General features: G+C 34.8%; 2 protein-coding genes across 2 annotated transcripts in view; one reads left to right on the top strand and one right to left on the bottom strand.

Annotated features, from left to right (window-relative positions):
• Positions 1 to 1,730: 1,730 nt before the first annotated feature.
• LOC117115533 (DNA repair and recombination protein RAD52-like) lies at positions 1,731 to 7,288 on the top strand (the record flags this gene model as incomplete). Its single annotated transcript, XM_033259374.1, is given in 10 exon segments — positions 1,731 to 1,832; positions 2,345 to 2,438; positions 2,767 to 2,834; positions 3,537 to 3,655; positions 3,828 to 3,903; positions 4,215 to 4,729; positions 5,081 to 5,208; positions 5,870 to 5,965; positions 6,083 to 6,268; positions 7,025 to 7,288. Coding segments are annotated over 10 exon segments (1,428 nt in total), but the record flags the coding sequence as incomplete, so codon positions are not given.
• Positions 7,289 to 8,310: 1,022 nt separating this feature from the next.
• Positions 8,311 to 10,982, bottom strand: part of LOC117115536 (EKC/KEOPS complex subunit Tprkb-like) — an 11,708-nt gene continuing 9,036 nt past the window's right edge. Inside the window, exons 3-4 of the mRNA XM_033259377.1 lie at positions 10,624 to 10,797; positions 8,311 to 9,561 (exon numbers count right to left, since the gene is read on the bottom strand). Coding sequence (XP_033115268.1) covers positions 9,475 to 9,561; positions 10,624 to 10,797 — 261 coding nt within the window. The 3' untranslated portion in view covers positions 8,311 to 9,474. The remainder of the gene's footprint in view (positions 9,562 to 10,623; positions 10,798 to 10,982) is intronic.

Genomic DNA, 10,982 nt, shown 5'->3' with positions numbered 1-10,982 from the left:
TTAATATTATTGTTGTTGTTGTCACCTTTATTATCCATATTATTACCCTATTATTACTAAGTAGGCCTAGTATTAAATATCATTATTATTATTATTACTAATTAGTATTACTATTATTATAAAAATAAACATTATCTTTAATTTATTATTGTATTATTGCTATTATCACCTTCAATATCGTTATTATCACTAATTAGTTATTAAAATTGATATTTAAATATCGTTATATTACCATACTAGTATTATTACTATTTGTTAAAATAAATATTACTATTAATGTTGTTATTATAACATTTATTATCGTCATAATGACTAATTAGTATTATTAATGTAAATATTACTAATTTATTATCGTTATTGTTGTTTAATATTATTGTTGAAGTAGAATGTTGTGAGTAAACAGAAGACGAACACATTAATAAATAACTCTTTTTAATTCATAGGCAATAGCATTCAAATCTCTTTTGGTAGTGTGGTGGTCTTGTTTTACTAAAACATACTGTGTACTTTATTTCAATCATATATTGAAGAAAAAGGATGCAAAAACTTAGATTAATTACATTAAATAACTTGTGGCCGAGTTGACTTGTGGCCGAGTTGATTTGAGGCCGAGTTGATATGTGGCCGAGTTGACTTGTGGCCGAGTTGGCAGAAGCCGAAATTTTTGTGGCCGAGTTGATTTGTGGCCGAGTTGACTTGTGGCCGTGTTGACTTGTGGCTGAGTTGACTTGTGGCCGAGTTGACTTGTGGCCGAGTTGACTTGTTGCCGAGTTGACCTGCACCCGAGCTGTACCCCCTTTAGGCCTAGTGTATGGAGATATTTGACTGTCTGATCAGATTAAAGGTTGCATCATCCATCATAATCATATCTCTAGCTAGGACCTAGGCCTAGTTAGTAGTTGTAGTAGCCCAGACTGTATATAGTAAGGCCTGCATGGGGAATATTATCAGTTTTGTTGAAAATTAGGCTCTGACCAAATCTTAATAAGTTAAACTAATGCAATTATGCAGTAATTACAATTGAATTCTGGCACATATTTTCATAGCGATTTTCAATGCAAATTTCAGCTGATTTTGTAGATATCCTCCGCACAATTAGGGCACATAGAAAAATTATTAGATTATTACTCTTTTTAAAGAAAAAAAATCGATGAAGGAAGGCATTTAAAAAAAAATTGGAACAATAGATTACTTCGCTTCTGTTTTTATCGATGAGGGAGGGACTGTTTATATTTGGCTAGTAATAGTAAATATTGTATAAAAAGTGGTTTAATTTTATAGTTATTTAAAGAAAATGTATTTGAAGTCACAAAATTGCATTGTTTTTTTTATGCTGTTGAAATAATTGGTGCGGCAAAATAATTTTTTTTTTAATTCCCGCATCAATATTTTCCAAATTTTTGATGCGGGCAGGAGTGATAATCTAATAAATTTTTCTATTTGCCCTTAACAAAATTTACAGTATGGTATGGGTAGTAGCAGGGTTCACACCCTACAGTCCACTGAGAAAAAAGTAAATTAAGAAATTTAAAAAAAGTTGACTCTGTATGGTAATAATTATTGTATACTGTGTAATACCCAGAACCCGGATCTCAGCAGTGTGTGCTTGTAGGCTTACCTTGAAGATTGATGATAATATAGTGATTTACACCGCACGTTTAGCCAAAGGATACAAGGCGTTGGTGATGGATTACTTATTGTAATGTTGAATTTTTTATGTTTTCTTCTAGACTACTTATAGTGAAGATGAGCATAGAGCCATCCAGTGTGCCCTTGCCCAGAAGCTTGGACCGGGATTTATCAGCCAACGGGCAGGTGCAGGAGGTCAGAAGGTAAAAGGCCAAGAAGGTGCTTAACAAAGCAATAGTAATTCTCCCAATACCCATGTCCCATACACGGAGAAACCACTCAATTTAAATAGGGAAGAAAGTGACCAATAATAAGGAATATTTCTAAATTGTAATCATTTTTAAAAAATAGTATCAATTCAGTTGGAATACAGATGAAGGAGTTTGAGGAGGTCATTGGCTAGTAGTGGCCTGAACAGCTGATGATGATAATGATGATGATAATGGTTGATGATAAAGATGATGATGATATGATTACGATGATGTCAATATAAGGAGTATGATGATGAATGATGATATGGTTATGATGATGATAATGAATGATGATTTGAATGATGTATAGTAGTTTGATTTTTGTAAGGCCAGCAAAACCAGAGTAATATGCCACACTGTGCCCCTTTCACTTTGGATCCGCTACTGACTATTCTGAAGAAATTGTTTATTAATTAAATATAACCATGATTCTCGATAACTCTATTCTTTTTTTAAAATTTCAGTTAGCTTACATTGAAGGATGGAGAATTGTTTCATTGGCAAATGAGACATTTGGTTTCAATGGCTGGTCCCATTCTATAACAAGGCAAACTATTGGTAAATCATATAATATTTCTATATGCGCTGCCCAATTCAACCGGCTATACCATAGGTAACTGCATGAACCAGCTCTGCCCAATGCAGCTCGGTAGATTAGCCATGAGCATTGTTACAGCTGACCAGTCTATTTATGCCCAATGCAGCTGATCAAACCAGCTGGGGCCAGTTTAGCCACGTGAACCCTTCTGATTTCAAGTTAAATAAGCATTACACACTTTCTTTTATCGTGTATGTTTCTAATCTGTTTATTTACTTTTCATGGTAGCGGAACACAAGCCGTACACAGAATATATGTCTAAGGTATTACTATATGCTTTTTAAATAGATTTTGTAGACCAAATTAATAACAAGTTTTACGTTGGAGTGACTGCAACTGTAAGAGTAGAGCTTAAGGTGGGTATATATATTCATATTCATATATTTATATAGCGCCTTTCATTGCAGATACGAAGCGCTTCTGTCCCTGGTCATTGGATCCACATACTTAGTGTTGCTGCTGTATTCAGCGCAGGAGCAAGCAACCCCACCAGGTTACCCATTTATACTCCTGGATGGAGAGTAGCAATGCATATAAAGTGCCTTGCTCAAGGACACAAGCGAAATGCACAGCGAGGGATTGAAACCCCGACCTCGAGGTTGGGAAACCAAACCTTTCATGCTGTGCCAAACCGCTTCTACAAAGCTCTCTTCCGTTTGAAAACACTGTGATGCACATCTATTCACTATACTAATCTCTTCATAAGTTTTTTTGGATGAATGTATACCTCAATTTTATACTTATTGAGTTTAACCGTGTTCATCTTGAAGTGTTCATGGATAAATTCCTATATAAATATCTGATTAAAATGAGTGTAACGCCTGTCCATTCTATTCTTCCAACCCTCCTATTTTAACCCCACATATATTTTTCCAACCTCTAATTTTCTTTTAATAACCCCTATATCCCAAACTTTAATTCTAGAATTCCATCCCCACTTTATTTATTATCATATTCAAATTTTCCTTTCTTTTTCAAATTTCTACTTTATATTTTTCAATGCCTTTTATATTCTTCCTTACCCCTTTAAAGAATGCCCTCCCTACTTTATTTTGAAGGATGGTGTGTACCATGAGGATGTTGGTTATGGGGTGAGTGAGGGGATGCGGTCGAAGGCCTTGTCTCTAGAAAAAGCTCGGAAGGAAGCTGTCACAGATGGAATCAAGAGAGCCTTGAAGTAAGAGTCATCATTTAGTAACCATTACTCACAAAATGCCACATATCAACTTGATAGATACTCAACTGTCCTCACCGAAGTATTTTACTAACAGATAATCAACCTTAACATAGCCCAAGGGTAATAATATTGATGCCTGTTTTTATACAGATTTATTTGTTTAACTTTATAGAAGTTTTGGACACAGTCTAGGGAATTGCCTTGGAGACAAATTGTACCTGAAAACTATTGGGAAAGCTCCTAAACCTGTAAGTCACTTTTTTGCTTATGTAATTTGAGTTCCAAAGCTTATGTCTAATATACGTTTGTACTACACATATACTAAAAGGAACTCGTATTTTCTAAAGTTGAAATATTGACATCTACTACTGCAGGTCTATGTTATTTTCTGTCACACATACACAACAATACATTCCCACATAAATACATACATACATGTATGCATGCACACATACTGTACAAGTCTGTCACCCATACACAAAAGGCTTCACCCATCCATTTTTGTATCTTTTCCATCATTGGATATATTTAATAACCAATAACTATATTGTTTTTACAGGTAGCAGATACATACAATATCAATGACATGAAAAGTACAGAGATTAACCCTGATGTAACTAAAGCCAGATACAGGAGCATGTCATTGTGTCCGCATAGCCAGACATCATCAACAAATTCTGCAATGCCTCCACCACAAACACCAACATTTAAAACTGCAGTCATCAAAACTGAGCCAAAATCAACAGACACTTCTCCTAGCACAGCCTCAATTAAACAAGGAATTGGAGTCATAGAAAACACAAGGAGAAATCTTATTGGTCAAACAACCAAACCCGAGATTGGAACGCATAAACATACAGGTGTAGTTGAAGGAAAGGAGAATTGTAGCAAAGCCATGAGACCACAACAATCTAACAGTGTGTATAGGTCACCAGCTGTGAATCCAGTTGCACATAATCTTCCTAATAAACAGATGGAATCTGCAGAACAGAAAGGACCTGTGACAACTAACACCATGATAGGCCAACATTTAAAAGTTGAGAGAAGATCTACATCACCAACACTCTCAGAAAAGTAATGTTTTGATCAGTTTCCGGCGTATTTAAGCCATTTCAGGAAGTTATGAATAAACTTGCTGAAATATAATAACAATATCAAGAAAAATTCAAAATCTTGAGAATATAATAATGATGATGGTGATGAGGACAATGATGCATGATAATGATCAGATGATGATGATAATATGTTATATAGGGCATGGTTATGATAATGATAATCATATTATTTTTGCTTGATCTTAACAATGTAGTACATTTTCATAATCTATAGGTGCTTCACAGTACTTATCTACATTTTTTAATATCTTGCAGAAAACGTTATGGAAATACTCTAGCACTTATCGACATCTATATTTTGTTTTTATAGTGTGACATCATCTGTTGAAAAAGATCGGTTACTTAGGAGGCAGAAGCAGCAACAAAAACAACAGGAATTTAGAGAAAAGATGAAGCAGCAACAGGAGAATAGAAATGTTCCATTGAAGGAGTTGAAATGTAATGATCCCTCTATATACAGACTCTACATAAATAACAGATGAAAACATTTGTGATGACCATTGACCTCTTATGGCGACTTCTTCAAATAATAATTATTTATCATGATAAAACATTCGATTACAATTAATTCTGTTACAAACAGTTTATAGTACAGTACTAAAAGTCTGAAAATATGTGAGGTCTCACTACAAAATGAGTCTCATCGTTAGAAAATCAAAAAATGAGTTTATATTACATTTTGGTAGATCACATTATAAGCTTTAATTTGGTCTTTGAATAGCTTCCCTAGGATAAATAGATCCAGAGATGTTAGCATTTAAAGTTTAGGTGTATGAGAACCAGGTTTTGAGAAAATCTGCCTCAAAGATAAACTAACCTGTACAAATAATAGGACTAGAATTACAGAATATGTGAAGAGAACACTCTTTTAGTAAGAAAATTCACTTAAAAATACACAATCATAAAATATAATTATCAAGTTATTTAAAAACATTAAAATCAAAATTTTGTAAAAATATTGCCTTTGACCTATTTTGGTAAATATATCAATATGATTTCACCAACGATGCATCTCATTTTGTGGTGAGATTTCACATATGGTGAAGAGTATATTTTGTTTCACATTGTGTTTGAGGTAAATATTAAATTTCTTTTGCAGTAGAAAATATATCGCCTGTTGCAACATCAACTCCGATAGAAGAGGTTAGAGCTGCAGATGCAGGCTTTACAGTAGAGGATTTACTGCTTGCAGAGGGTAATCATGTTTATTTTAAACACTTCTTGAGTGTTCTTTACCTTATTATTTTTAGGATGTTACATCTACAGAGAACTAGTACAGTATTATAACACAGTACTGAACTTTTACTTACAGATGACCCAGAGTTCTGGATAGCATCACAAGTCTGTCAACCTGATGAGGGCGCTTCAAAACCAATCATAAATCATTATCAAAGTCCCACAACTACAAGAATCTGTCCTGATGTACAAGCACCTAGCTACCCTACCAAGCACTCAAACTGGATTCAAGAGAGTCGAGGAGGGCCAGGTTTACAAAATAGTGAGTTGTTTCTTTCACTATCTCCAAAGGGCAGAGGATCTAATCCTTATTTTTATTATTTGGGTTTTTGAATACAACAAATTAGTGTTGTGTGCAATATGGTGCATGTTAAAGAATGCAGAACTTTTCAGAAAGGAGCATGGCATTGCGTCCTGCTGTAGTGCCAAATTCACCAGAAGCTGAGACAACGTATATAGTTGTCTCATCCACAAGGAGGATATTACTGGAAATAGGCCTTTAGACTTTAGTGGGTTAGGCATGACTTTTTATACCTTGTTTAGCGAACCCGCTGACTGCAAATATTGATCATTTCAAATAAAAATAAAATTTTATTTTTGACCAATTAGCACACCTGTCAATAAGTTTGTCTTTATTTTTATTATGCTCTCCACTGCCTTGAAATCTGCAAAAGATAAGATATGTATATTTCTACCTAATTATATAAATTTGTAGCATTTAACTATCCTGTTTTATATTCACAAAAGATAAGTACGCAAAACAAGGAATAAAAAAAGTCTTGACTTATTGTTGGTGAGATTTAGAACAACACATTTCAAATCCAATCTAGAAGTATTCAAGTCACACTACTGCGCAACCCTAAAACTGCATCTTCTCCCAACCATCTCTTCATGGCCGTCTTCTATCAATTTTTAACCCTCCATTGGAATATACCACCGCTTGCATAAGTCAAACCACAAATAGTAATTTATTGTATATAGTATTTTAATCCTTTCTTTTAACGGATTCTTTTTTCAGATAACGGACCAATAAAAAGACGAAGGACAGATGAATTAAGATGACAGTGGCATACTTAATTACATTTTAGATATTCCCGATGTAAACTAATATTTTTATTAAATTTCTTTAAATTGTATAGTAGTTTGAATACTGTATGTGCACCTGAATTGACTGCCAAGCAGAAATGAACAAAAGTACAGTACAGTATAATGAAATAGAGTTGGCAGGAACTGCCATCTAAAAATGTGCCTATGCAAATAAAATTAATATTTACAATTTGAATGAAGCCAATAACAAAAGCAATAGGTTTTGAGGACATTGTTGGAAAACGGTTGCCTTAGGGAATGTCTGAAGTCACTAATGGCTCCTAAGGGAACTATTTTTCAATCAACAAAAAGTTTACACTCAGTTCACCATTTAATTCAAGACCCTCCATTAAAATACCAACTAACAATCTCCTATCAAGCCCCTGACACAACTCCAAATTTTCAGCCCCTGAAGGTGGTATTAAATTAGGGTGTGAACTGTAATTGCATTAATTATACAGTTGAACACCATGCTGTATAATGTTTAAAACCCAGCCTAGGAAATTATAAAAACAGGGCGCTTGAAATGTGGACTAGTGACTCGATCAATGACTTTCTTCGCCCCTAAGGGTCCCTTTGTGTGTGTGCTACCCGGTAACCCGGTACCAGCAACTCTCGTCGTCCACCACAGGGGCTGTCTGTTCCAGTACACCAGGGTATCCCCCTACTCGTCTCGAAGGATGTACAGGTTTCTTTATAGTGCACACAAGCCATTGTATACACTGGGCCTACGGTTTATAGTCCTTATCCGAGAAGACTTGTTCTACCACCAGAACCATAGGCGAGCATGCCGTTCGAACCAGCGCCGATATTATGGCTATAGCTTGCGGCGCCCCTGCTAACCACTCGGCCATTCGACTCACCTGTTGTTCATAAAAGGTAGCCATTTTATTACCTTAGTTGTAATTTAAAATACTACAACATAAGTTACAACATAGTTTCTGATTTACTTCTGCTAGTCTTTTTATAAACTATTCACAATTAGCTTCACTGTTAATATTCTTACAAAAGTCCCTGAAGCAGTAATAAATAAAAATAAGAGATCAGGAAGTTTCCTCAATATTATTATTAATATTACTATGGCTAAAAACTTACTACCAGGAGACACCCTTATTAAGGAGATGCTTTTTGGGTGTCGAAGGTGTCCACTTTAGGGGTTCTACTGTATTATGTTGCAAGTGGAATAAATAAGTGGTGGATGCTACTAATATTGAGCACTCTTTCAATTTCAAATAAACATTTATTTCTTCACACAATACAATATAATAACAAAAGGTAAATATTGAACAGTCGGATTTCATAAAAAAGAAGACTTGTGTGAAAGAGGGCACTGCTCAAAAAGCAAAAGCCAAATGATAAAAGGAAAAACCATTTATCAAGTGGCACTTGTAACAAGCGACCCATATAATAACGAAAGCATATATTTCTTTGAAATAAATACATAAACGAAACAACACACTTTATGTTGAGTTCTTTGTATAACAAAGTAGCAAGCATGCTTGTGGATCTGTGTTGTAAATAAATCGTTTCCTGAAGAAGTTGCTGAGATAGTAACGAAACTTTGGAAGTAAGCTATATTTTATTTCAAATAATGCCAATTACAAAAATAATCATTTGATATTATGAGCATTGGAACAGTATCAAATATTTTTGACAAAGCAGTAAGCATTCTTTCTCAAATTGGGACTAGCATGACTCCAGTCAACAAACAAATCAAAATTTAGATCACTTGTAAGTTATTAATTATATATTTAATATTAGTCACTCTTGGTCCTAAACTCGAATCATGATTAGAAATATTGTTATAGTTTGTTTATAAACAATAATTTATATGAGAACCATTCAGTTCGAGCGGAAAAAAATCCACTTTTGTGAACAGCCTGTGCGAGTTAATGTACGATTTACTTTAAAATTTCCTATTTTGAGCTAACAATTTGATAGTTTGTCGCCCTCTTCGGATTCAAATATATATATAATTAAATTCTATTTGTATTTGAATGAATGATAATAAATTTTGTAATGTAAAAACGACAAACACGCTATCAAATTATAATGATGCACAAAAATCTGTTTTACTACAGCCAATTTAAGCTTTTATGTAGGCTTGTTCTGGTGTAGGCTTTTGCTCTTAAGTTTGTAAATAAAAAAGGCAATGAAATGTAACAGGAGTGTATACAATTGAATTCCCCTGCATACTGACAGTTTATTGTGTTATTGTTTTTTAACTTGCTTCATTGAATTAAAAGGTCAAGTAGTTTTAGGATAGGATTATCCAGCTACTATACATAACAAACTAGTCCCAGGAAGTTCATAATAAAACGGCATGTTGGCCTATTGTCATTGCTGGCTTATTGTCTTTTGGTCTGCTTCAACTATCCAGTGTCATGACACATCCTTGGTTGCGATTCTGGATACTACTGACTGGACCAATGAACTGTATTTTAATTCTTCATCTGGAATCTTGTAAACCTGCAGAGAGTATTAAAAAGTAATACTTTTTGAGGCTACTTTTGCAAAGTAAAGAGGGGAGCTTTTTATCAAAATGATTGCTGTAAATTTTGTGAATTTGTAATATGAAACAAAAATTAAGGCCACTGTAACATCAATTTGTATCATAGAGTGTATTTAACTGGCATTAAATCACCTAAACTACTGTATGAACCAAGCTTGTGTTTAATTTTTGTTTTCTGAAATTCATGTACAGTGTATGTACTGTACTATCTTGAAAAAAGCCTTTGCTCTCTTCAAAAGAAGCCCATGAGCTTCTTTTCAAGGCTAATTTTTGAAACTAAAGAGGGGGCTTCAATTTGAGATGGGTCTCATCTCGAGATTAAAGCCCATTGGGCTTTAATTCGAGGATATACGGTATGTCAGTAGTCAGTAATGATGCACCATTTCAACAAGCAAAACTGCCAAATGTTGATAACACTTTCTAAAGCTTGGTTTCCATAGAATCGCTCGCACTGTCGGTGACAGTTGTCAGGAAGGTTGAAGCTGGATCAACTTTGCTGATTGCGTTGCATACAAATCAGGGTGCATTGCTAGCTGCCCTGACGCAATCGGGAAGGCACCCAATTCGTCTGCAATGCAATTGGCGAAGTTGAACCAGGTTCAACCGTCCGGACGACTGTCGCAGATAGTGTGAGCAATTCTATGGAAACTGAGCTTCATTAACCAGTTTCTGAAATGCTTTGAAAGGAATGGGTCTTGATGGCACCCAACTCATTGGTAGCTGACTCTTAATATCAAGGGTCCAAAGTTGGAAGGAATCCCTTCTGGGAGGTCTATAGTCTAATAAGCTGTCTTAATAATATTCAATTTTAATTTGCTGTGCCTGGTGATACCCATCAGAACTGTCTTATCTGAGACGATTGATAATAAAGTACTAAAAACATGCAATTAAAAATAAATTCACGATATTCCGGGATATTCTTGCTTGCTTGCGGAAGTGTGGGAGGCCGTACCAATTGCCGGAAAAACTCCTGCGATTTCCAGAAGACTTGGGGCCCCCTGTAATATTGACCAACTCACCTGTTTTATCCTATCAATATCTGAGATTTCTTTTAGGTTTTCCAGTGGAATCAAATCTCCTACAATCCTCTTTTGCAAAACATTGAATTTATCATTACTTTCATCATTTAGAACAACCACCAACAGGTGACTAGCATCATTCTGGAAACTGAATAACTTAAAAGATTCTCCAATCTGCAAATTAAAAAAATGATAACGACGTCTAAGTTGGGTTTTTGCACATTAACTGATTTGATTGATTACTGTAAGTGTGCGGTGCTTATTCAAGAGCAGTGCTTATTAAAAAAATATTGGAGAGGAGCTTTCCCATGTTAACTATCTCACGTATTCCCGTAGTTCGGTAGGTCTATCATAGACCC

This window comes from Anneissia japonica, unplaced genomic scaffold (genome assembly GCF_011630105.1).
Source record: "Anneissia japonica isolate Jap-2015-1 unplaced genomic scaffold, ASM1163010v1 scaffold287854_len485379_cov200, whole genome shotgun sequence".
In the NCBI taxonomy this organism is placed as follows: domain Eukaryota; kingdom Metazoa; phylum Echinodermata; class Crinoidea; order Comatulida; family Comatulidae; genus Anneissia; species Anneissia japonica.
The sequence above is the reverse complement of the archived record's forward strand: the minus strand, read 5'-3'. Positions and strand labels throughout refer to the sequence as shown.